Source organism: Monomorium pharaonis, chromosome 11 (genome assembly GCF_013373865.1).
Source record: "Monomorium pharaonis isolate MP-MQ-018 chromosome 11, ASM1337386v2, whole genome shotgun sequence".
Taxonomy (NCBI): domain Eukaryota; kingdom Metazoa; phylum Arthropoda; class Insecta; order Hymenoptera; family Formicidae; genus Monomorium; species Monomorium pharaonis.
The window spans coordinates 15918023-15945923 of NC_050477.1; the positions used below are offsets into that span (position 1 = coordinate 15918023).

General features: G+C 33.6%; 3 protein-coding genes across 8 annotated transcripts; 2 read left to right on the forward strand and 1 right to left on the reverse strand.

The window, feature by feature from the left end:
• The first annotated feature begins 375 nt into the window (after positions 1-375).
• LOC105840842 (selenoprotein F) lies at positions 376-27901 on the forward strand. Of its 3 annotated transcripts, XM_036293475.1 has the most exons (6): positions 376-387; positions 916-918; positions 9800-9964; positions 10145-10263; positions 10342-10463; positions 10574-10826. In XM_036293475.1, the coding sequence occupies exons 3-6, from the start codon at positions 9920-9922 to the stop codon at positions 10753-10755; spliced, it is 468 nt and encodes a 155-aa protein (XP_036149368.1). In that variant the 5' UTR covers positions 376-387; positions 916-918; positions 9800-9919; the 3' UTR covers positions 10756-10826. The 3 variants fall into 3 exon arrangements, with proteins under 3 accessions (XP_036149368.1, XP_036149367.1, XP_012543500.2); XM_036293474.1 differs by lacking the exons at positions 916-918; positions 9800-9964; positions 10145-10263; positions 10342-10463; positions 10574-10826 and adding exons at positions 13568-13572; positions 26437-26581; positions 26828-27034; positions 27120-27901 and having other exon boundaries at positions 382-387; XM_012688046.3 differs by lacking the exons at positions 376-387; positions 916-918 and having other exon boundaries at positions 9717-9964.
• On the forward strand, positions 5465-8392 carry LOC118647829. 2 transcript variants are annotated; one of them, XM_036293471.1, is made up of 5 exons: positions 5465-5514; positions 6019-6126; positions 6673-6735; positions 6853-7018; positions 7114-8392. In XM_036293471.1, exons 2-5 carry the CDS (start codon positions 6027-6029, stop codon positions 7826-7828), a joined length of 1044 nt encoding a protein of 347 aa, XP_036149364.1. In that variant the 5' UTR covers positions 5465-5514; positions 6019-6026; the 3' UTR covers positions 7829-8392. The 2 variants fall into 2 exon arrangements, with proteins under 2 accessions (XP_036149364.1, XP_036149363.1); XM_036293470.1 differs by having other exon boundaries at positions 6019-6735.
• On the reverse strand, positions 10780-17588 carry LOC105840953 (zinc finger protein on ecdysone puffs). 3 transcript variants are annotated; one of them, XM_012688044.3, is made up of 10 exons: positions 17333-17588; positions 16374-16689; positions 16141-16287; positions 14952-15178; positions 14039-14327; positions 13807-13965; positions 13478-13718; positions 13187-13390; positions 12848-13053; positions 12238-12759 (listed from the first exon to the last, which is right to left on the reverse strand). In XM_012688044.3, the coding sequence occupies exons 2-10, from the start codon at positions 16680-16682 to the stop codon at positions 12238-12240; spliced, it is 2304 nt and encodes a 767-aa protein (XP_012543498.2). In that variant the 5' UTR covers positions 16683-16689; positions 17333-17588. The 3 variants fall into 3 exon arrangements, with proteins under 3 accessions (XP_028046844.2, XP_012543498.2, XP_012543499.2); XM_028191043.2 differs by lacking the exon at positions 17333-17588 and having other exon boundaries at positions 10780-12759; positions 16374-16682; XM_012688045.3 differs by lacking the exon at positions 17333-17588 and having other exon boundaries at positions 16141-16284; positions 16374-16682.

Genomic DNA, 27901 nt, shown 5'->3' on the forward strand with positions numbered 1-27901 from the left:
AGTGTTCCTTTTTTTATGTGATTGCATTAAACAATTTATTTTAAATTAGTGTTAGCTATTTTATTTACATGTGCGTGAATTTTTCAAATAAAAATTTATATAAAAATATATTTTTATTTATATTACACGAATAATATTTTGAAACAATTTTTTGAGACAATTTTTAATAACCATGTAGACAAAATAATATATAAATTCTTAAATTTAAAAAAATATTAGCCATTTCTTAATCTTAAATGAATTAATTACACATTAAAATCTTGCACAAATCTTTAAGAATACGTCGTAACTGCTTACATACTACGTGACTGCATTGCTATCCCCACACACGCTACTCATATGGGCCGAGTGCATATGGAGGGGATAATTTCCGCTAACGCGGAGTACGTTAACGCGGGGTTCCACTGTAAATGGAAGGATCATAAAATTTCAGTCGGAGGTTAAATACCTAGGAGTTCTATTTGATACCGGCCGAAGATGGCTAAACCATATAAAATATCTAAAACAAAAAATTAAATGCTACATGAATGTCCTCAAATGGGTGGCTAACTTCACTAGAGGCATTCAACCACTTTATTGTTTAAAATTTGTCAACGCAACGATTGGCAAAAAGATCGAGTGGGGCAGCATGTGGTATTCGAATGCTGCCTTTTCATACCTAAATGTCTTGGATAAGTCGATTTGCTCCGCATACAAAATTGCATTAGGAGTCCCTAAAACAACTCCAAACAAAGTTTGTTGGAAGTTTTGTAAACAGGATAGTCTTTTAAGGAAAGTGTGTGTCAAAACAGACAAATATATATGCAAATCTATACAACTCAACCATACGAAAATTATAAATAAACTTAAAAACTTATACACGTTAACAGAATCTAGAAAAATAGCACAAAGAAACAAATCCTTCATCTTATCCAGATGGTCGATTGTCCAACCATTAGAAAAACATCTTTTTAAATGGGATTGCCACCCAAGATTTTACTTTCCGCTATCGTCACCGCCTATTAATCCATCTGTAGATCTCAGAATCGGATACCTAGCTCTAAACTGTGGCGACCCGGATCGAGCCTTTTCAAATCTCATCGAGTTTGGAAAAACGAACAAAGAAGAAGTCATAATCTACACCGATGGATTCAAGACATCTCTTGAAGATGGTCATGCTTTAATGGATAGCGCAATCTGGATACCGCAATTCAACATGCAATTGAAATTTAGATTAAATAGCCTAACAAGCTTTCTCAGCAGAAACATTAGCCTTGTCTAGAGCTGTCGACATTTGTGTGGAAAGGAACTGGAGAGAGGTTAATTTTGGAATGACTCCAAAAGTAACCTTGATTTGTTGTTATCCTCCGAACTTGAAAATAATAACCTATTAAGGAAATTAAATCCATATGCTTCAGAATTAAAACATAAAATCTCAAACGCAACTGTTATAGAATTCTCTTTCAAATTCACATGGTGCCCAGCTCATAAAGGTATAGATAATAATGAAATAGTAGATAAGGCGGCTAAAGATGCCGCTTTATTGGGAAGCCCCATTGATAATCGGATCACTTTCAGAGAGATTATTTCATTTTTAAGACCTAACTATATCTCACTTGATGAATATCACATAGAAATGATTAACAAGAGCACTGGAATGCACTATATAAATAAATTTACAGACATCACTGTTGATACAATCCAAAAATTCAAATTTAATCGGGAACATACAACTATGCTTAATAGACTGGGATGGGTTATGCTTACACAAATGAGATTAAAGAAAAATTTGGCCTACGAGACTCGCCCGATTGCGAATGCGGCTTCCCAATTCAAAGTATTAAAAAAGACACTTCTGAATTTGAATTTTTCTTTTTCTCTCCCTTAATTCTATTTACTACAAGGATCCGCGTCCTTGGTGGAAATCCCGGCGGTGAAAGGATTCCGAATCTCTGTTCCGCGTATCGCCCGACTCCAACTCGATTCCAGCGGCGGTCCGGCTCCGCTCGCCCGAATTGCTCGATCATTCCTCCGTGTCACCGGCTCGGGAGCACGCTACGCACACGTGCCCTTAACCGGTCCCTGGCCGCACTCACACGTAGGCTGTAATAAATCCGCCCGATGAGGCGAAGGCAGGGAAATCAAGAAACGACACTAGATTAAGGATAACAAATGAATCGACGTATATTTGCGCTATGTGTATTACAAGTTCTATTTTATTTTAGGTCGCACGCACGCGGGACTGACGTCCGATCTATTGTACCGCCCGAACGAGAGTGATTGCTTTTCGCGCGTTCACCGAGATCCGGCTCCTGCTCCGTAATCTCGCTGGCTTCTCGAATCTTCTCTTCCGTCACTCTACGTCATCTGCGCTTTGACAGGCGCGCAGCATCCTTCGCTCCGGAGCAGCCACAGCTGTCAAGGCCGGTGACGCCCTCTCTTGGGTCCCCGGGTGAATATCTTACAGTATTAATCTATTCTGGGCATGCCCAAACTTGATATCTGAATGTAACAATTTAAGAGATAAACTTATAAAACTTAAGTGTTATCTACCGTGTTATCTCATGCGATTATACAATATCAGTTATGAATAAGAATATCGCTAAGTCTATTATATAATTTGTAAAAAATAGTAATTTAAGATTATAACCAAGAAAAGTTAGAAGTTATCTGATATACAAAATATAAAAAAAAAATTTTATATAAAAGCGAGAATATAACGAATATCATTTACTAGTTTTGCTAAGTACATGGCAATCATATCTGATTGTCTTCCGGAATGATGATACAGTAGATTAAGATAAACAAATCTTGCGTTATCTAATAATATCTTTATTGAGCTTGTCAGATTGCTTTGTGGGAAATAACGCATATGATTCGTCCCTGTCCTGAACCAAAGAATATCTCAAGAAAGATGAGAGAGACTGCAGTGGCCCAATAGCTGCGGACTCAAAACTCAGAAAGCGTGGTACTTTGTCCCTGGAGGGACCATGGAGGGACAGTAATCCAAAGCAATCCAAAGGGCAGAAGAAGAAGAAGAAGAAAGCATCTGGGGCTCTATTCTTGAATTTATTCGCAAGAGAAACGTATTCGCAAATTCTGTTCTTACAGAAAAGTTAGAAATTTATTGGATATCGTATGGCTTTTAACCAATAAACTTACAACTTTCTGTTAGAGCGAGTATTTGCGTATACGTTTCTCTTGCGAATGACTTCAAGAATCGAGCCCCTGAACTGGCATCGCTGCTCGCCTGTGCTCGCCGGTTGCGATTACGTCAGATCGCGCACGCGTATTAAACAGAGCGCTGGAGCCGTTTCCGGCTACGCCACTCGTTCACAGTGTTGCCAATACAGTAGGAATCCTACTAAGGGTGCGTTCGGGGCACAGACTTCTATAATATACTAGACCGCTAACCTTGATTCCCTAAGCGTACCAGTATATAATGGATGCGTTCGGGGAGACACTATTAGCGCTATCAACATCAGTTTATCCTTTTTCTACTTTTAATGAGTAATGAAGATGGACTGATGCTGGTAGCGCTAATGGCGTCTCCCCGAACGCACTCTATGTACATGTTGTACATAACTGAATAAAACCGATCGGAATGTGTCATCTGCTATGTATGTACATTGTTCGTCAAGTGGAATGTATATGTACATATATATATGCCAATAAATGTCACATATAGTTGCTACGAGTAATTTGTTGACATTTTTAAAATGTTTATATATATATATATATATATATTTAAAGAATGATACTTAATAATACTAATAAATATCATTAATATTAGGTTATTTTATACAAAATGCTCTTAAAATGAGGTTATATTATTTGTCCTTTAGTTTTAATACTTAAACAAAAAGAAATGTATACCCTTTATTATATATATTTGGGCAGCCTTTTATCACATGCCTTAATTATTGTCATTTTATCTTTTTCTTTTATATTACAATAACAAAAAAAGAATGATACGTTTAACGCATAAGCACGCATAAGCATCCAAGGAGAACGCTCTCATAATCACATAATATATATATTGTATCATACATCTTACTCACTCCTCTAGTAATCCATAGTCGTAGGACTATAAAATATTAGCCACATTCCAATCGGTAATTCAGTCTGCCGCCTATGAGCTCCTATTTGTACATACTTTTCGGGTACACACTAAATGGAGAATATATAACGAGCCTAGCAGTCTAGTATATTATAGAAGTCTGTGGTTCGGGGAGACGCTATTAGCGCTACCAACATTAGTCCATCTTCATTACGCATTAAAAGTAGAACAAGGATAAACTGATGCTGATAGCGCTAATAGCGTCTCCCCGAACGCACCCTATGTCTGGTAGTTTTGGGTTAAATGAATGTAGGAGGAGAATTAGGGCCACAGCACAAACTCTTTTATAACGCGTTACGTTACGTTAAGTACTGCATACGAACCTAAATTTTACTTAAAATTAAACTTACATCAACGCACAAAGAAACTTTTAACGTAAGTTCTTAAGTTCTTACATTAAGGATTTTTTTGTGCGTTGATTTAAGTTAAATTTTAAGTACAACTTAGGTTCGTATGGAGTACTTAACGTAACGTAACGCGTTATGGAAGAGTTTGTGCGGTGGCCCTTATACAGGCTGTAGTACGTAGGAAATCTAGTAGTATTTCATTTCTATGATTGGAGGAAAGCAAAAAAAATATTCTACTATTTCCTATCTTGGCTGTGTTCCTAAAGACGTCTTTAGCGTGTCCTACGACGATGTGATTGGTCGACAAGTTAGGCATTACGCAAGTTACGCCTCATGTGACGGCACCCTTAGTGATTCTTTAATGTAATTGGTTCTTGTACTTAGATCTTTGTTAGATCTAAATGCAGAAACCAATCATAAATAATCACTAAGCGCTCACTGATCTGTCTGCTGAACGCAGTTATTCTATCTTTGTTCTATGTTCCACGAAAATAAAAGATAGAATGATGAAAGTGACATTTCGAGTGCAGCTAATGGGTGCGTTCGGGGAGACGCTATTAGCGCTACCAGCATCAGTCCATCTTTATTACTCATTAAAAGTAGAACAAGGATAAACTGATGCTGATAGCGCTAATAGCGTCTCTCCGAACGCACCCAATATCTTTATGAATTTTGATATTAAATAGTGAAAACAATTGAAAATAATTGAGTGAGAGATGGAAACGCATGTGTTGCGTGTCAATGCACACTAGTTGTGGCTTCTATATGCGTAATATGAAAGCTGTAATACTAAAGTGTAATATTAATGTGTATATATATATAAGTGTAAAAATATATGTGGTACAAATTATCTGGATATAGCTGAGCAAAAGAAGATTAAACAGTTTTTGAAATTAGCATAAGGCTACACAAAACAGAAAAGAACAAAAAAAGAGAATAATAAGTTTATTTTAATATACACGTTCCTCAGAAAGAGAGAGAGAGAAAGAGAGAGACAGAAAGACTATTTTTATTTCAATGTTTATGATAGTTTAAAGATCATATTTACTTTAAATTAATGAAACATAGGTACGTAAATACTGTTTTATAATAATATAATATTATTATATATGTGACAGAATCTATTTCGCGTATACAAACACATACCCCCCCCACACACACACACACATTTACTCATTTTGTACCAAAATCGACTACCACACACACACACACACACACACACACACACACACACACACACACACACACACACACACACACACACTTATTCACTCACTTACTCACTCAATCACTCACACTCACATTCACACACATTATATACACATTAATATAAAATATAAGAATAATCATTATAATGTTCAGATATATTTAAAATAATAGATATTATCTATTATTAATTTTATAGAACACATTTCTGGAAATTTTTCTTTGAAGAATACAACCAACAAATTGCAAGCAACATACATTATTAATAATTTTACAGAAAATATAATATTATTCTTATATATATTTAATATGATAATAAAATAAACAATATTATTTTTAAAATATTAATTTTTATTTTGTAAATAGATTACAAAATGTCAAAGAGGAAAGTTCCTTATACTCAAAAATATCGCAAAGAATGGGAATCAGATCCATTACTTAAGGATTGGATTCAAGAAACTCCAACAGACAAAAGTACAGTGTCTTGTAAATATTGTGGCTGCATTTTAAAAGCACATCATGCTCTTCTTGTAGAACATACCAAGACTTCAAAGCATATCAAAGCTGCTGAGCCATTTTCGAGTCACAGACAATCAAAATTGAAATTTGATCAAGCTTCTACCTATTCTCTTGAAACAGCTACATTTGAGTTAAAAATGGTACTTTTTGTTACATGTCATTGTGCAATAAGATGCATTGATCATTTAAGTGCACTTACTAAACCTATTTCTAAAACTATAAATAACGAAATTAAACTGCATAGATCAAAAGCTACTGGAGTGTTGAAAAATATTATTGCACTTCATTTTAAATCTGACTTGAGATTAGACATAGGAGATAGCTTTTATAGTCTTCTAATTGACGAGTCAACAGATATTGCAGTATTAAAACAATTAGGAATTTGTATAATTTATTTTTCTGTAAAAAGGAAAAATGTTATTTCTACTTTTCTAAAGCTTGAATCATTAGAAGGAGGTGATGCGCGATCTATTGTAAAAGCAATCAAAGTTGCTCTTACAGAATATGGTCTTTCTGTACAAAAAATGCGAGGTCTTGGAACGGATAATGCCTCTGTTATGATAGGTATGTTTTTATTTTTTGTTAATTTGATATATATATATACATGTATAAAATTAAACAAAACATATTGTGTCTTTTAATTTCTTTAATTTAAATTTTATTTTTATTAATATTTTTTAGGCGTTAACAATGGTGTTTTTCGTCAACTGAAAGAAGAAATACCTCATTTGTTATTGATTCGATGTGTGTGTCATTCTATTCAGCTAGCTATTTCAAATGCAGTGGCAGATACTCTTCCTCGGAATTTAGAATTTCTAATCAGTGAAACATATAATTGGTTTTCAAGGTAAATGTGTTGCCGATTTATTTTTTTTTTTTTTTATGAATAGTCATGAGACAAATAAATTTAATATATACTATTAAATTTTTTCGTTTTTTTAGATCTACAGAACGGCGAGAACAATACAAAATTCTTTTCAAAGCTTTAAATGATGGTTTAGAACCTTTAAAAATTTTACAAGTAGCAGCTACTCGTTGGCTGTCGATTACAAATGCAGTACGTAGAGTTTTGCAACAATGGTTAGAGCTTAAAACTCATTTTTATTTGAGACGAACTGCTGACAAATGTTATGCTGCAGAGCTCCTATATAATATGTACACGGATATTCGTAATAAGTTATATTTTATATTCTTGGAACCAATATTAAATGAAACCGAGTCTGTTAACAAGGCATTTCAAACCAATAATGGGGATCCTGTAAAACTTTTAAATGATTTAACTGTTCTTATTAAAGGACTTGCCCAACGAATCGTTATAACTGGGTGTAAAGAAGATCTTTTAAAAATTAATGTAAAAGATTATCTTCATCCGCATCCATATCTTGGTTATAAATTTGAAGAAAAAATGAAGGAAGCCAGAACAAATAATTTATTAACAATTGACGATGAAATACTAATTAGAACTAGATGCATAGATTTTGTGGTTGCATTAGTTAGTCAACTTCAACAACGTCTTCCAGATAACATAGACATTCTTCTCAATATTTCTCTTCTCTCTCCTGAAAACTCTCTACGCGCTATAAAACCATCTGTGATTCCTCTCGCAAAGTTAATGAACGAAACAAAAGATGATATAACAAAAATTGATTATCAATGATCAAAGCTCTCTTTTGTTTAATGGCAAAATACAACAACTATAATTTCTTTTTGGACTGAAGTGCAAGAATATCGAGATGCATCTGGCGAAAATCCTTTTAAGGAACTTGTGGATTTAGCATTAAAATGCCTCGTATTACCATAGTCTAATGGAGAGGTAGAAAGAGCATTTAATCAAATGAAAATAATTAAAACTCCTTTGCGGAATCGTCTCCATCAAGATACAGTTAACAATATTCTGATCACACGAGCAGGACTTCGAAGAATAAATAAGTGTTGTTTTGAATATCAATTTCCGTCTTCAGTTCTTCATCAAGTAGGAACTATGGCAACATACACGAAACAAAATAAATTTTTTGATGATGTTCCACAAACTTCCAGCACTTTAAATAAAGATTACCAACAGAAATTATTAAATAATGATCTTTTGCAATCTCCGTTTAAAGAAAATTTGGATCCATATGATTCAGATTATGGTTTAGATTATGTGCAATTCTTGTAATGCGCAATAAAAAAATTTTATATTTTCTAAAATTTTAATAAATAATATATTAAATATAAAAAATTATATTATTTATTGATAAAATCCTATATTCCCCAGCTAGCCAGGCCTGTTAAAATCACATATCGTGAAAGCTTTACAGCAAGGATTGTTTCAATTTTGACAACAATTTTATGACAAGTAATTGTCTGTTGCTTTGTTTTCTAAAAGTTTCGAGCAAATTTACGGCAAAAATTTTCATCACACGATGCTGCAAATAACAGAGAAAGACTTGTACATAAATATTACGTATAGAAATTACAAGATTTGTTCCGACACGATAAAATGCAAAATTTAAGCAAATAACAGAGCAAACCTTGCTACACGACATGACAATAAATTTATGACAGAAACAGGAAATTTTGTTAAGCACAGAATAACGGCAAATTAGTAGCAAGAACAAAATAAAACTTGCCGAGCATACTTTCGCAACAAAATTGCGACAAGGTGTGTCCGTAAACAGCTTAGTTTTTGTTGGCAAGGCTTGTCGCAAATAGTATGACGCACATTTTATGCAAATAACGGGGTTGCATTATCGGGTTTTAAACTTTATTTCTGACTTTACTATCTATCTCGAGATGGCGCATTTTTCGTGAAAAAGATTTACCTACTGGATTAATAAAAGGGGCTCGTCGAGAACAGAGAACCAAGTACGATTGCACCATTCACATTTGATATTGGACTAATCAGTCTAATATTTCAGTCTAATAATCATTTTTGTTGATCTAAATTTTGACAATATTTGTTCTGTTCTTGCCACAAATTTTCTATTATATTGTGCATAGCAAGGTTTGCCTTGTTTTTGCCACAAATTTGCTATCATGCTATGTACAGCAAGGTTTGCTCTATTCTTGCCACAAATTTGCTATCATATTGTGTACAGCAAGGTTTGCCTTGTTCTTGCTGCAAATTTGTTGTTATGCTTTACTAGTAAATTTTACCCTGTTATTTGCATAAAATATGCGTCATACTATTTACAACAAGCTTGCCAGCAAAAGCTAAGCTTAATGCGGACACACCTTGTCGTAATTTTGTTGCAAAGGTTTGCTCGAGTTTGCGGCAAACTTCGCGCAAAGTTTGCGTCATTTTGCTAGCTGGGTTCATTATATTGTAATATAAAATATTTATTGTAATATAAAATATTACAATAAATATATTATAAATGTTATATATATGTTATATTTATTTATACATTTTAACAACTATTTTTATTTAATTAAATTATTAAAACGTTTTTGCATATAAATTAAAATTATAGTAGGATTTGACACTTGCGTGTAGGATTTCAAACGTGTCCCTGTAGGAAAGACTTAAAACGCGTTGGCAACACTGCTCGTTCATAACCAAAATCGCAGTGGTTCTCTATTCATACCTTTCAATAGGTTACAAGCGCTGACTGTGAATTTACTTTTACGCTTCGTGTTCCTCGAGGCGGAGATAATACGCAAGGATAAGATAAAAAAACGTGAAATATCCAATGAAGTTCCTTCAGAGGACGAAAATTATATAAAATATTGATGTTTAATGTAATTAGATGTATGAGACGACAGAATGAATAACTTAACCCATACAGTTTTATTCTTGTTTATTGTTGCGGTAAGTAACAGGAAATATTACTTGTATGTACATAACTAATCGTGTATCTAAATTTCTTTCTTCAAAATATTGTGTCTTGTGTTTGCCTTCACACGATTAAAAAAGGCATTGCAATTACACATTGTAAATTTAAAGAATAAATTACTGTGATCTGTCACAACACGAACATTAATTTTGCAGGTGGATATTGTTGTCGCAGAGTTTTCAGCGGACGATTGTAAGATACTTGGGTTCAATAAAGCTAATGTGCTCTGTTCAACTTGCGAACACTTTGCTAAGCCCGAGTTGGAAAAAATTTAGTACATAAAAACATTTTAATATTCTGTATCTCTCAAATGTATCATATACAAATATTTCTTTAACTTTCTAATTTCTAGTACTACTTGCAAGGAGTGTTGTTTAAAAGATAACGATTATGATTTGTCTGGATCAAAACGCTATCCTAAAGCTGTTCTTGAAGTATGCACATGCAAGTTTGGGCAATATCCCCAAATACAAGGTATTTATATGATCAGATACTTTTAAAACTATTAAATTTGAAATAAAAATTGATGTAATATTACAACATAAAAGTCAATACAAGTATATGACTAATGACACTTCTTTTAGCCTTCATCAAAAGTGACCGACCGAAGAAATATAAGAACCTCAGCATAAAGTACGTAAGAGGTTTAGATCCGATTATTAAGCTGTATGATGCAGAAAATAAAGTTGAAGATGTGCTTGACATACATAAATGGGATACAGACTCCGTAGATGAATTTCTGTCTACTCATCTTTCTAAGGACTAATAATAAATATATTGCATTATTACATGGATTGTTTCTATTTAATTCTTAATAAACTATTCATTTAATATGGATACATATGCAGTACATATATATGTCTTATCTCCTAATGTTATATGACATGTTATGTATTTACTATCACCAAACATTAGTTATCACTTCGGTTGTACATATCCTTTGTAAAAGTTCAAACCTATGATATTGCATTTCAATTTTCTCGAAAATTTTTATAGCACATTTTAAAATTAGATACAAAAAAATTCTGTCAAAGTGTTCTATCCTTAATATAATAAGAATGCAGATCAATTAGCATGTCTTTCATACATAGAAACACTTTTATTATGAAAATTATCATGACACTCGCACACACAGTTAAAGCAAAATATAAAATTGGAAATCTTTACTACTTTTAGTTTCATTCTTTTCAATATATAAGTGATATAGTGTAAAAATAATCATTATTCACACTCAGTGATCTTTAGAATTTAAAAAATAAATGGAATTCATCTGTACCTCTCTTTTTCTCTCTCTTCATTTAGGAACATAATGAAAAAATATTGTAACTCTCATGTAACTTTTTATCATCTACATTAGTGCATTTCAATACATGATATTATAATAAAAATATTTTTATGGAGACCAATACTATATGAAGAACAAAAAAACGATCTAAATTTCATTATATATTTCGATTACATATATCATATTAGATGTGCATTTAGAAATATCCTTCAATAAAGATATTGTTTAACATTATTTAACTAAACAATATATTTTCCTGGTTGTATGCATACTCAATGTCTCCTAATTAATTTGTAATTTTGTGTAATAATTTTTTATTTGTACATGTAGCGCAATGATTTCAAAATATAAGAGAAAGGTCATGCTTGTAGTTAAAAATTCATCATTTATACAAAAAACATCTGAATATTTCTTGCGTATACATTTGCTTCTGGTACATGGTGCTAATGAAAGAAGTCCTTTATTGCTAAGAGCTTACAATTAAAAACTTACGCTCATATATGTAATACACATAATGTTAATTGCTATCTCTGTGTGTGTGTGTGTGTGTGTGTGTGTGTGTGTGTGTGTGTGTGCGTGTGTGTGGTGTGTGCCATATTAATTGTTGCATATTAATATGTAATCAATATCGCACGCCTCAATGATAAAAATGTGTTCTATTCTAAGGACAACTGTACAAGAACATCCATAACATTATGTTAAATACTTCATAAATCTAGGTATTTAAAAAGAAACTTAAATCAACGCATAAAGAAAACTTTTTCTTAATGCTTCTTACTTAAAGAATTTTTTGCATTGATTTAAGTTTATTTTAAGTGCGGGCTTAGGTTTATGAAGTATGAATGATCTTGTACAATAATTTTAAAACTTATCTGAATACGAGACACGCAATTGAACTCTCTTAACATCGACATATTTTTCTCGCGTTTACTTTCATATATTTTCGTAAATCGCGGTGTTAATTTATCGCCGGGATCTTCTGGCACGCGGACCACCGCGACCACGTCCGAATCCACGACCTCGAGGTTTTATTTGAGGGTTATGATTTCGTTCTATCTTCGGCATAGAACGTTCTTGTTCAGAAGAATGTTCTTGTTCAGAAGAATGTTCTTGTTCGGAAGAATGTTCTTTTTCATCCGTTTCGTCAATCAGATTACCCATTTCAACGTCATTGTCATTGTCCATATCAGTCCAGATTTCATCGACAGATGTTTTTACATCCTGCGTGTTAGTAGCATTTCCCGCGGTAGTTTCCTTCGCATCCTCCTCCACCTCGCGATTTTCCTCTTCTTCTGATTCGGCAGCATCGGCTTCCAATGGATCATATTTCTCCTCTCCATCCGACCTCTTCGGTGTCACATTTGCGTTATCAGCATTATTTTCTTGCTGCTCTTTCAGTTGGTCGTTATCTTCTTTTTCATCACTAATCTTACGACGTTTCCACTGTACATCGCATTCCTCCTTATCTTCAACATTCTTCTCATTCTATATAAATACAAGAATTTTTAAGGATTTTAAAAACGCGCTTTCTTTATGGTAATTTTTTTAATGGCCATTTTTTATAATTACTTACATCAGCTTGTTCATCAGTTTCTTTTGACTCTGTAGTTGACGTAACTTTGGAGATATTGGCGTTCGATGTTAATGATCTTACTTCCGCTACAAAGTTTCGATAATGCGTAATGCTGCGTAAATGAGCATTCATATCCTCACTTAAGAGCATAAATCTTCGGCAACGCTCACAGTAAAATCCTTGGACTTCCTTGACCATAGATTTACCTGAGTAAATATAAATAATATCTTAGAGAAATCATTTGTAGCATATAAAAAGTACAAAAAATAAGCAAATAATGTTTTCTAAATTTTATGTAAATTAAAGTTACAACTTTCAATTTCCAACATAAATCCATACCAATAAAGATCTGATTTTGACGGCAATGTTTGTAAGACGGTATCTTGAATTTCTTGTCAGTTATATCTTCTACAATATCTGTGATAAATTCATATTCTTCTGCATTCATATTTTCCTCCTCTTTTTCATTTTTTACTTCATTACTAACGTCTTTCTCCTCATCTTCTGCAGTACGAACTTCAGCTTCTCCTTTTGCCAATTTTTCTGCAAAGAGACAAGTTTGTCAATTAAAGTCTCTCTTCGAAATTAATTCGAAAACAAACATTTTCTTTTACATTCCTTTTTCATTACCTTTCTTTTTATTTTTCCGTTGTTCCTCACACTGAACGGCATTCTTCATATGAGTGGGTGTTAAACAATGCTCGTCGTATTCTATACGAGATGGGAATTCTTTCAGACAAGGGAAGCATCGTGGATGCAAGAATGTTTTTAATTGTTGATGCTTTTCACTCTTCCTATGCGTAGATAAGGTTCCATAAAAGTTCAGATCGCACATTGTACAATATTCTCTCACGTTGAAATCTACAGACACCTGCAATCAAGAAATCATAAATAGATATAAATGTTATTATCAAATTAATTTCCAACTTGCAATTTTTTAGAGGAGACACGATTCTTACTTTCTTGCCGCGACGTTTAGAGTTGTTTAAACTAAGTTCACGCTGCTCCTCAGCAACTCGCAGTTCATGTCTCATCAAATCGACTTTCAATTTGTATGACTCGTCCAACTTTTCCATCATCAGCTGATGTGCACGTCCACGTAGATGATTTTCAAAGGACTGTAAAAAAATATAAAAATTAGTTACTGCTTGGCGATTACGCAGATTTATTAATTTCATCAATGATGCATACAAATCCGTCCCACATATGCTTATTGCAAATGTGACAAAACATATGGCTCATCGGAACTTCAGCGTAACGACTTTCAGCGTGTCTAGCTTCTGATTTCTTGCCAGTCGTTTTCGTGTTCTCTTTTTCGGCTTTCTCATCTTTCGCCTCTTTCAAAGAATCATCTGCAGCAGACTTTTCCACTTTTTTCTCGCTATCTTCCGTCTTTTCATCTTCTATTTTTTCCTCTTTTACTTGTACTGCGTTTTTGTCATCCTTCCACTTCTTATCCTCGGATTCATCTGCATCATTGCTGTTCATCAAATAATCTTAGATAAAACTTATGTTCTCAGATAAATTGTATAATCAATTTAAATTGTTGACCATGTTAAATTTGCTATAAAACTTTAACTTTGGATTATAAACTTAATCATGTAGTTTTGCAAGTCATAGTATACACGTCGATTTGTACGAAATCCCGTTTATAAATTAAAAAAAAACTTGTATCGATATATTCATATAAAAGTGCATAGGAAGACGTAACTCTTATTAGAGTGTAGAATACTATATTATTACCGATTATACATATGTATATAGAATATTGTATGTCAAAATACATTTTGATAAATGTATAGGGAAAGAAATTACAAAAAACAGTAAAATTTTAGAACTCTGGCCAATGTGAAATATAAGTGTGAAATATAAGTGAATCGCATTGATGATGTATAGGATAAATATATAAAAAGAAAGAAATAGATATAGATAGTGAGAAAAATTTCTGAGATTGATAGTATAAAAACATAATATATAGCTAACATTACATATATATGAAACATATGTATATGTATATATATATATTTAGGCAAATAGTTCGGAGAGATTGAGACTTACTGAAATTTGAAGAAACTATACCAATCACAGGTAATCGGGAGCTTACCTTTTCGGAACAGGCTGTTCGGCTTTTTCGCTATCAGAGGTCTTATCCTGCTGTTCCTTTTTGGCAGTCTGATTTTGTTTAGAGGCAGGAATTGGTTTAGAAGATTTATCGTTGCGATGTTGAATTTGGTTTCCATTCATACGTTGACTGCCAGACTGGGGTGCACGAGATTGTTGTGCGGATGGGCCACGTCGCCCAGCGGGACCATCTCGGGCTCGATTGCCCATCTAGTTAAGTAGTAGATGGTCAAACGACCAAAAAGCATCATGAGAAGTATCTGATGTAATTGTGATTCTTCTCAAATCAAGACACTGGTTCTAGAAACCACGGGATTGGAGAACAGTTCTACAGTCGATAAATGGAAGCAGGACGGAGCCGGTGAAATTACCCAAGCTCTTTCTTCCATTTCCACACCACAAGTATGGAAGGAAAGGGAGAAAAACTGTAGAGTGCATCCCGATTTCGAATTGAAAACGCATCGTATGTACAGGCACGATCGCCAACAATCATAAGATACAATCATAATTATACAAAGTAGACATATTTTTTTTGTCTAACACTAAAAATACTTGAGTAAAATTCAGTGAATACTAATAAAAGTGAAGAAGTAGTTAATCAAGTGAAAGTATGTTGTGTATATAAAAGTGGTAGTTTTGAATAAAGTGCAACCACGTAAATTCTAGTATCACATTAATGGAGAGAAGACTCTGGTTACACAGTATTTGCAATGTTCAAATGCGGTCCTGCAAAAACCCTTGTGAGTGAATTTCCAGTAGTAAATAGAGATTTACATTCTGAAATCAACACACGTTTTTCAACAGTGCTCTTTTAATGAAATATATATTTTTTATAGACGATATCTAGAAGCCGTTTCAGACAAAGCTGGTCCATCGATAAGAATAAATTTATATCTTAATGATTTCGCCGGCCGTATCTAATCGAGTGAGCGATATATCCTATTTAATCGATCGGCTCGAGAAGGGGAATTTGTAACATATTCGAAATAATTAAAGACAGTTTGTGTCCATGCGAGGAAGCGTGGACTACAGATTGTCATTTTGTAACTCCTGTTTACGATACAGAAGAAGATCGTAAGCAAGCGTTAAAAGAATTGCCTTAAAGATAACCTCAATTCATGAGGGGGGAAAAAAAGAAAAGTATCGCGTATTCCATCAAAAAATGGCCTTACCTTATTGTATGGCTGAGGACGTTGATTCTTCATAGGATGCCGCGCCGGTCGATCGTTAAACCGTCCAGAGGAATAGTTCTGTTGATTAGAATAATTTGGCCCTGGCCCAGAATAATTATTTCCCAGACTCATTAGAGATGGCACCTGCTTGAGAAAAAATGGACTAAAGTAAAAAAGCAAATCCAGGGCACAGAAATAGAATTGTCAAAGTGGGAAGGAAACAATTCTCTTACCTGTGGCTGCGCTTCTTGCTGACTGCGAAGTAGATTCGTCAGAAGATTGCTGGCGATCGCCAGTTGTGCTTGCGGCGATGCCAAAGAGAGGTTGTTATTTGGTGTAGGCAGGATGCCTCTGCCGGGCATCATGCCGCTCTCCCAGGGATTCATTCCACCCATGCCACCACTCCCGCTCATTCCTCCACCCATGTTGCCTCCCATGCCACTGTTATTGCCAACTCTGTTACCACCGCCTCCACCACTGCTCCGATTAAAATTCGCTCGATTCCCGAAGGAATCCCTTTTCACTCCTCGATTGAATGACATTGTGCTCCTAATGCCAATGTTTAAAAACAATTAATCTTAGATCGTCATAGAAATTAATCTTATGCAAGATACTCCGGTTTTGGAAGAATTAATTTTTTTCGTGTTCAGATTTTCTTTTTTCTTTCAATGTTAAATAACAATTCTTACTTTTAGAAAAATCTAAGAGCTATTATATCTCAAAATATCTTAAATTGTAATTATAAATTAATATATTCCGCGAGTATAAAATTGCATTAACAGAAGTTATAAGAATCTAAATTGAAACAACGATAATGATACGCGCTTATCGGTACGTAGGTATATGCGCATACGTGTATGCGTGTACGTGTATGCGTGTACGTGTAGTGTGTCGTGTGTGCGTACGTGCAACGTGTAAAAATTATATTTAACGGAACTTGTCTCTTTAAAAATCATTGCGTAAGCGGAAAGATCTCATGAATAATAAAGAAAACACAATAAAAGATAAGCATATGTGATGCTATTACATTAGTTTGTATCAAGACCTCCGAAACGTGGCGGATAATCAACGTTTTCCCGGAGCGTCTCCAAAATCGTGAACCGGATTTCTGTATGACTAGAGGAAGTGAAACGAATTCTAATATATCGAAGTACCGGCTTATGCGCTACAAAGAAATTTCAAGTTTTCTTACCAAAGCGGCGACGCTAAGCGTGATGTGGAGAAAAGCTGACGGGAAAGATCAGAGCGAACGAAATGAAACGAAAATGAACGACAATGAACGCAGCAAACGATCGAAAATGGCGAAGCCCATTAAACTACCACGAACTGTGGAATTAAGGAAGACCGTCGCCATTGTGTTGTAAAAAGAACACGGATATTTCGGCCATAGTTTAAAGAGATAGAACGGAATTCATTGGCCGGTATTCATAGGCCGGTATTCATAGTCGGATCTTATATTTAAGATCATCTTAAGTACTGTCTTAAGATGCCATCAACCAATCACAGAGCCGTATTAGCATCTTAAGACATTGCTTGAGACGATCTTGAAATAAGATTTGACTATGGCCGGAATTCATAGTCGAATCTTATTCTTCTTCTTCTTCTTTCGGGCCCAATGGATTTCCGTCCCTCCAGGGACAAAGTACCACAATTCACTAGTTTAAAGACTGTAGTGTAGGGGCAATTACAGTCCTAGAGAGAATTTCACTGGGGAATTTCGTGCCTTCTTTTTAATTTACTTTTCCTTTTGGATTTGTGTTTTCCATATATCAGCTTATTCATTTGTTCTCAGTTTTCGTTTTATTTGTATATGGTTTTGGTCCTCATGCTTTTTGTTTTGATCTTATTAATCATTTATTTCTATTCTATGGGGAATTGGGATTATTGGGGGATTTTTGGTTCTTCTTGTGATATTTTGGAAAGATTCCTTTTTTTTTTCTTTTTCTTTTATATCTATTTTTTCCTTTATATATATATATATATATATATATATTTTTTTTTTATGTAACCCCCTGTGTAGGTCCCCTGGCTAAAACTCAACAAGCAATCATATTAGTTTAAATTCTAGAATCTCTGTTAGAGTTTCAGTTAAATACCTTCAGAATGCATACAATTATACCCTAAGTTAGATATTCGTTTTTCGGATTATTCTAACGAATTGAATTGAATTGAATCTTTTTCCCCTTGTTCTCGTCTCATATCATTGTCTCAACTTAAATGCTAATTTTTTTTTTTCCCTTTGGTTAACCTTTATGTTTTTCTTTTATTTTCTCTTTTTCCTTTTTCCCTACTGTGCAGGTCTTATCAAACTAATTAGAATTTGTTTCACTACTGATTCGCCTTACTAACTTAGAAAAAAAAATTTTTTTTTATTTATTCTTTCTTTTTTTTTATTTATCTAAATTTATTTTTTTTTTTTTTAGATATGAAGGGGGGATTATCAATCCGTTTGGATTAGGGACTTAGTGATATTATCCATCTATATTGTTTTAATTTTTCCACATATACATAATTGTTGATTTACATAATTTGAAAATTTATTAATGAACGTATACTTTTTTCTTTTATTTTCCTTTGTCCTCTCCAAAATTTCTTACCCTGTTTTATATTTTAAAAATTTTTAATTTACTATTTTTAATAAAGTCGGTTAAAGATTTAGCTATTTTGGGATTTAAGATTGCTATTACATATTCTATTGAGAATGGTGTGGAATACTTGTTTCTTAGTAAATTCTGGAATAGAACTTTTCTTTCACTTTCTAGATTAGGGCAAGCCCACAACAAATGATTTATATCTTGTTTTTCTTCCCCACAATGACATTCCGGAGAGTTAATTAAACCTATTTTATATTTTATTTCATTAGTATAAGTGTACCCCGTAATAAGCCGAGTTAATAAACATGAATCATTTCTGTTTAAGTGGAATTTTTCCAGTGAATCTATTGTTATATGAGGGAAATTATTCATATAGTATATACCAGTTCCGATATTAATTTTTTTAATATATTCTTCATCCATTTTTTTGTATGTGGGATTCAGAAAGGATAAAATGTCCTTGAAAGAGTAGGAGTTATCTATAGGAGAGCCCATTATTGCTGCATCTTTGGCTGCCTTATCTACTTCCTCGTTATGCTTTATACCTTTATGTGCTGGACACCAAGTGAACTTTACTGAAACTTCTTGATCGATTGCCTCCGAAATTTTGTATTTAAGATCTTCCACGAAAGGATTCAGTTTTTTATACAAGTTGTTATTATCTAACGAAGGAGATGCAAGGATATCTAAATTACTCATAGAATCCGTACAAATGTTGATGTATTTCCATTTGTTCGATAACCCAATTTCTATAGCTTTGATTAAGGCGATTGTTTCTGCTGTAAATGAGCTTGTCAAATTGTTTAGTTTAAACTTAAATTGTTGCCTTAATAGAGGAACCCATACTGCACATCCCACTATAGAAGTTTCTTCGTTTATCTGAGTTTTCGACCCATCAGTGAAGATGGATACTTCGTTTTCGTTTTCTCTTCCTAAGTAAATTAAATTAGTAAAAGCTCGATTGGGGTCCCCGCAGTTTAGCGCCAGCGTTCCTGTCCTATAGTCGATAATGAAATCCCTTGATGGAGGGCGAATTGGATAGTAAAACCGGGGATGATAACCCCACTTAAAAAGAGATTTTTCATGTGGTCGAATAAAAGGCCATCTTGAAATTATATGGGGTATATTTCTCTTGGCCAGGCTTCTGCTTTCTGATAAAGTAGATAAATTTTTTATTTTGTTAATTATTTTACTTTTGTTTAATTGGATAGATTTACAAATGTATTTATCACTTTTGAATGAAATTCTTTTTATGAGGCTTTTTTGATTGGAGAATTTCCAACAGATTCTATTTGGTGTAGATTTGGGTAGTCCTAAAGCCGTTTTATATGCTATACATAATAGTCCGTCTAACATTTTCAAATAAGATTTTGCTGCGCTTGAAAACCACATGCTTCCCCATTCGATTTGGCTTCCAATGGTTGCGTTTATAAATTTTAAACTCGAATTTGGATTTAATCCATGAGAGAAGTTTGCTACCCATTTAAGTATATTCAAATAGCATTTAGTTTTTTGTTTAATGTATTTTATGTGGTTATACCATCTTAAGCCAGAATCAAGAATCATGCCAAGGTATGAATTGAGTTTTTTGGATCGACAATTTTAAGTCTTTTAATTCCAGCCAAGTTTTAATTCGCGATAGGGCCTCCTCCAGGGAATCTTTTATTATATTCACTTTATTGCTTGAGCAGAGAATAGCTATGTCGTCTGCAAATTGAATAATTTGACAGTTATAAGGTATATTGAATAAGATTTCCTTTAGGTAGATATTAAACAGAATCGGGCTGAGTACGGATCCCTGGGGGAGACCCTTCTGAATCATTCTACTTCCCGCCCAAAGACCTGATTCAAAAAAATTGGCCACTCTAGGACTTATCAAGTTTTTTATAAAGGCCTTGACCCCTGTTGGGATTTGAAGATTATTTATTGCATCGAATAGTATTTGAGGATTAACGTTGTCATATGCCGCTTCTATATCCAAGAAAAGAGCACCCGTCAGATGACCTCTCATGAAAGTTCTGTAAATCTCCAAATTGATTAAAGCCAGGCAGTCATCACATGATCTCCCTCTACGGAATCCGAGTTGACAATTAGGGATGACTAATTTTTTCTCTATGAATCTTTCCAATCTTTTTAATATTAATTTTTCTATTATTTTTAGCACACTTGATGCTAATGAAATGGCTCTATAATCATTTTTGTTAGGTTTAGGAATTAAAATGATATAAATATTTTTCCATATCTCTGGAAATGATTTATCCTGTAAAATCCTATTGAATATCTCCAGCAGTAGCTCCAATGCTTTATATGGTAAGGCCCTAAGAATGTTGTTATTTATGTTTTCGGGACCTTGAGCTGATTCTTCTTTTAACGCTCCTATGATATCCATCATCTCATCCAGGTTAAACGGCGGAAAATCATCTTCGTTCCATCCATTGTTATAAATCTCTTCAAATTTGTTTGATACCCATAATGGGCCCGTTCTATTGACAGCTTTTTCTATAGATTCTGACTTATTTTTGTTTGATGGGGTGAGTGGTTTAAAAAATGTACTGTTTTTTAATTTATTTCCCAGACAGCACCAGATATCGTACGAATATTATACTCTCATACGTAATGTACTGTGATCATACCGAATATACGTAAAACATTCATATAACGTCTCAGTAGAATGTCATTTTGATATATCCTCAAGATAAACTTAGAATATAGCGACTGAACTTCGCAACTCCTACCGAATATACTGAGATTATATCTAATATACTCAAAACATCCGTAAAATATCCTATGATATATCTCATGTATATCTATCACATATTTCCAAAATATCCACGTAATATCGAAAGTGAATCATGTCAACGCTATCTATGATCTGTAACGTTACGCATTTTCGTCTGCCGTGTGATGCAGACACGTGGTGAAGTGTAGGGTGTGAACGTGCGAACACGAACTCACGGACAACGTGGTTTTCTCAGGAATTACGCCCAGATAACTCTGGTATGTACATAAGATATAATATAGTAACGTAAACTATAATAATATATATATATTGTATATATACATATATTATTTAGGTTATAACCTACAATTATCTGAGCATAATTTCCCAAAGCACCCCAGCATATTCAACAGATATTACGCTTCATTTTTTGCGATAGCTTCCTGATGTGCGAAATGATTAATTCTTCTTCTTATTTCTTCTTGCTAATTCTGTATGTTTAATTCCTTGTTCCTTATTCCTCTCATTATGCATGAGCCCATATAATGTGAACATACTGTAGACATATTGTGAATATACTGAAGATATACTTTAGACATACGTATAACATTCTTAAGATATATTCGGTATATTCTCATAAACTGCCAGCGAAATTCTATGGGATAAGGCAACGCGGACATAGTACGTTATGAGTATATACTCGCCATATCACAGACGTATCTCTAATATTATACGAATATTGCAATATACTTTCGCAATATCCTATTATCGTTCTCATAATCTACATGTGCTGTCTGGGTATAATTAAATAATTGATAAATAATCAGCTTAATTTTACTTTTAGTTACCCTCTAATATCACAATTTGCGACTATATTACTTTAGAAACTATGCACTTATATACTATCAATTGATTATGAATTTTTTTTTTTTTTTTTTTTTTTTTTTTTTTTTAAATATGACTAGACAAGACTTAAGTGTGTTTAATCTTATAAATGATGTTAGTCAGTCTTTTTCTTTTCTATTTTTTCTCTCCTTCCTTTTATTTAAATTTAACAAAATTAATTCTTTCATATATATTAATAAACTTTTATAAATCTATATATTTTTTTTCCTTTTCCTTTATTACTTAAATTATACCTGGGTATTATGCTAATCAATTTAGGGTATTGATTCCTGCAGTAAGGACAAAGGAACAGTACAATCAGTCTTACAGCCCTGAGTAATACTTTTAAGTGTTGTGTGAATGCATTTTAATCTCAGATCACAAGGGAAGTTCCTTCTTCAATTCAATAATATTATTATTATTATTATTTTTTTTTTTTTTGTTAATTCTTATTATTATTGATAATTTTTTTTTTTTTTTTTTTTTGTATCACGAGGGGACTTTGATTTAACACAACCGAATTTTATGCATTCTTAAGGTTAATATTCTATAATAATGCATTGCATTCATACTTAAACTATGTTATAATTCAATGGTCTGTAATTTCTTTATTCAATAGTCTTATGCCATTGAAATTTCAATTCTATAAATTTCTAAAGCCAAGTAGGTGATATGTAATTTTAATTTTACTTGCTGAGGTAATAACCCTAGGGACTTACCTTTTAATCTGTGAAGGTGGTTAGTAGGTAGAGGAATTGTGATATCTTTACTGGCTTTTTCTTTATCTGGTTATTGATCCTAGGGGTAGGATGAACTATCTTCGAGTAGTGTGTTGTCCATTCAGCATGATTTTCAAAGGTTTTTCTGGTTGCGTTTGTTGAACAAGGATTTCGTCTATGCTGCGTAATTTCGTGTCTCGTAATGGCCGTCCAGCGTTACTTCGGTACTTGTTGATTCACTCGGAGATGATTCGATTTTTATTTTAATAGGCCGAAGGAGCAGTAGCTCTAGCTATTATTCTACTATCTTTCTGTAAGCTAAGTTAAGCCGACCCGATATAATTCTAATCCGCACCAGGATTATTGGCTAACTATTAAATATTATAGAGGTATTCTATAGATTCACTTTCTCAAGTTAAATACTACGTCCGTTTCGGTCGGCTCCCAATTGTCTGAACCTTCAGCCAGTTGATGCCAGTTGTCAGTACTCTTGCAGCCAGCGTACTACTACATGTGAAGAAGAGCGCTGAACAGCCCGAATCTTATTCAAGTTCCAGCTTAAGCACGATCTTGAGACGTCAATGCTGTTATTTCATTGGTTAAGTAAGTCTCAAGTCGGCTCGAAGCTAGACTTAAGACAATGCTTGAGCTTAAGATCGGTCTATGAATCCCGTCCTATGGCCGGTATTCATAGTCAAATCTTATTTCAAGATCGTCTCAAGCAATGTCTTAAGATGCTAATACGGCTCTGTGATTGGTTGATGGCATCTTAAGACAGTACTTAAGATGATCTTAAATATAAGATCCGACTATGAATACCGGCCATAGGGTGCGTTTGGGGAGACGCTATTATAGCGCTAGCATCAGTTTATCCTTGTTCTACTTTAAGGCTCGGTTCCACAACTTACGGTTAAATTAACTGGCCGATTATTCCATTGAAATTGACCAATCGTATTTGTCGTTATGCAAAATTAACAAATACGATTGGTCAATTCCAATGGAATAATCAGCCAGTTAATTTAATCGTGAGTTGTGGAACCGGGCCTTAATGAGTAATGAAGGGTGCGTTCCGAAATCTACTGACAGTACTGACAGTACTGCTACTGAAATTACTGGGTTTGAGCTGTTCCGAAACGCCAGTGAATACTGGCAACACTGAAAAACGGAATGCGTTTACAGTCAAACCAGCAACTGTTGATGCCATCATAAAAACCTAACCTATTAATGTACGGCGGACGGCGGCCATATGCTTTACTGAATTTGCACTACCTCCGGACAATGTGTAAAATTAGCCGGAAGTCAGTAATTCCCTAGGGTCTATTTTTGTAGAATAGATAGTAATTTACAGTTGCTGACAGCACGCTGAAAACGATTTCGGAACGAAAAAACAGTACTGTCAGTACTGGCAGTAGATTTCGGAACGCACCCGAAGATGGACTGATGTTGGTAGCGCTAATAGCGTCTCCCCGAACGCACCCATAGCTCTAGTTTACACCGAGCACTTGGTACGCGTATCAAGTAGTGAATTTAAGCTGATCAGCCAATGATTAAACACATTCACTAGTTATTTACTATTTGATACGCGTACCAAGTGCTTGGTGTAAACTAGAGCTATGACCTAGTTTACACCAAGCACTTGGTACGCGTATCAAATAGTAAATAACTAGTGAATGTTTAATCATTGGCTGATCAGCTTAAATTCACTACTTGATACGCGTACCAAGTGCTCGGTATAAACTAGAGCTATGGCTTAGTTTACATCGTGCATTTGATACGCGTATCAGGTACCATATTCGTATCAAATTCGTACTAAATATTTAGTACGCACGATGTAAACGCTGCCGGATCAATTTGGTACGAGCGTATCAAGTAGAAGTATCGTACTAAACTGATACGCGTACCAAGTGATACAAATGTCGATGTAAACGCATAAAACGCATTTTAGAGAGAATTTAGCAATTGAGCATAACCTCAGTGCTAAAATCTAAAAACCGGTGTGAAAATGTCTTAGTAGGAGACATCAACATGAATTAAATTTGTATTATATTTTTCACAGCACATGCTTAGTACATTCGATGTAAACGCGCCCGTACTAAGGCTTTGGTGCGCACCAAACTTAATACGCGTACTAAGGTTTTGACGATGTAAACTAATGCCCAGTCTACAATGAGTCGTTGGTCGTTGGTCGTAAGAAATTTAACCAATTATGTTCGGTTATTCTTCTCTAAGATCAACTGTGATTGGTTAAATTTCTTATGACCAACGACCAACGACTCATTGTAGGTAAGAGGCCAAAATCCATAAAACTAGAGAGGATAATGTTGGCAACGCTTCAAATCTCTAGGATCCATAAATTTATTTTTTGAGGTTTTCAGCACTGTTGAAGCGTAAGAGTGTGCACAGAGCAGTACAGAGTGTGTACAGAAATAAAGTGTTGTGACAGGTGTAGTAAATAACCTCATTTTTTACAAATTATTTTATAAATTTTTGTTATATGTAATGTTTTTACCTGTACTGTATGATTGCCATAGAGTGTAGTAAATTTTGGACAAGATAGGAGAATAGGAAATTAAAAGAGAAAGAGAGGAAACTTCAAGAAATTTGGAGTGATATAGAAAGCAAGGACGATGATAATATTGATTTATTAATAATATTGTACAAATTATCCCAAGTTGTCGGTGATAAATAATTTAAAAGATTTTTTTTTAACCAATTACAGGTATCAATATAATCATTGATATCATTATAATTGAGGTAAAAAATGAGGTTATTTACTACACCTGTCACAACACTTTATTTCTGTACACACTCTGTACTGCTCTGTGCACACTCTTACGCTTCAACAGTGCTGAAAACCTCAAAAAATAAATTTATGGATCCTAGAGATTTGAAGCGTTGCCAACATTATCCTCTCTAGTTTTATGGATTTTGGCCTCTTACCCTCATTGTAGACTGGGCATAAGGCAGTACGAAATGAAAATAATTTCTACGACTACTACTACGGCCTACGACTCTCCATTGTAGATGACCCTTTAGTCTATGATCGCGCTACCATCGACCAATTGAGAAATTCGAGAACTAAAATAATATCAGCTGTTATGCCCAGTCTACAATGAGTCGTTGGTCGTTGGTCGTAAGAAATTTAACCAATCACATTTGATCTTAGAGAAGAATAACCGAACATAATTGGTTAAATTTCTTACGACCAACGACCAACGACTCATTGTAGACTGGGCATTATGAAGCCTGTGCTCAGAGCATTTATGGTCTGTTCTTTCTAGCTGCACTGTTGCACTGGTGCAATAAGTTAGAATGAGAAAAAATATACTTGTCTTACTTTAACTTATTGCACCGGTGCAACAGTGCAGCTAGAAAGAACAGACCATTAGAGTTTGTCAACAATGTTCGAAATTATATATTAATATTATTAATAAAATGGTAGTGTATTGTTTTGTAGAAGGCTGCAAATCAACAAAATATAAAAGCAAGAGAGAAGAAGAAAAACTTCCTATATCTTTTTATGGGTAAATAAAATATAATCTTACATGCATGCTATTACTCAATATTATTTTTTGGACTGCTATTAATTTAACGCTACAAGTGCTTTAAATCGTTTTTCTTCTTTTATTTTTTTATAGAAAGAAAGAAACGGAATGCTTTAAAGCATTTGTAGCGTCAAGTTGATCGTAGCCTTATACAGTTATGTAGTTACATAGAAAAAAACGTTGTTGGATGTTTATTAAAGTAACATTTTTACTGTTTTTTTTTAGCTTTCCCAGTGATAAAAATTTAAAAGAAAAATGGATAAATGCTTTGTTTGCTTTAAATAATCAAAAAAATGTAAAAAATCTACCTAAATACAGTAGAATCTGTATTAAACACTTTGCAAGTGATCAAATAGAACAATTTGGTATGATGAGAGTTCGTCTGAAAAAAAATGCTATTCCAACAATATTTCCTAAAGCAGTACAAAAATGGTAAATTGCAATTTCATTATAAATGTATTCACTTAATGTTCATATAATTAACTAAGATATTTTACTATATTTATTGTTTATGCAGTGAGGAACTACATAATGAAGAAGCAAAACCTGTTCATTTAGAACATTCCGAGATGTTAAAGTCTCATGTAGAATCTCAAATAAATCCGCAAAGCACTAAAGAATTCAATGGAATAGACAAAATAAAATGTAATCGATTATTTTCACAAGAACATGAATTAGTACAGAAAATGATGACTTGTAAGGAAACTGATTCAAGTACTTCAAACATGGAAATAAAGGTAGAGAATAACATGGAAAGAATAAATAAAAAATCGAACCGAACGAGTCAAATAAGATATCCTGGAGATATATACTCTTTATCTTTGGATAATAAATCGTCGGATGAGATTGCAAAGATAATCACAATATTTAAAAAATCTTGTAAGAAAAAGGACAAAACTATAAAACGTCTACAAACGCAAAATTATCGCCAAAAAAAGAAAATACAAAATATGAAACAAATGTTTGAAAAGTTAAGAAAAGAATATAATTTGTCATCAAATTGTTGCAAGATATTTCAAGTTAATAAAAATTAAATTTTTTTTTAATTATACAGTTAATTATACAGATTTTACATACATACACGCATATACGCATATACACGCAAATACATATAATAAATAAATATATATACAGAGATTACATGTATTTATATTTTCTTAAATTTAATATTAAATAAAATTTAATAAGGTAACAGGGGGAGTTAGTGATACTGTTGCAGGTTCTGATACCGACAGTACATTTATATTTGTAATAAATAAAGTTTACGTTAAATATAAAAAAAATTGCAGGCAAATTAAA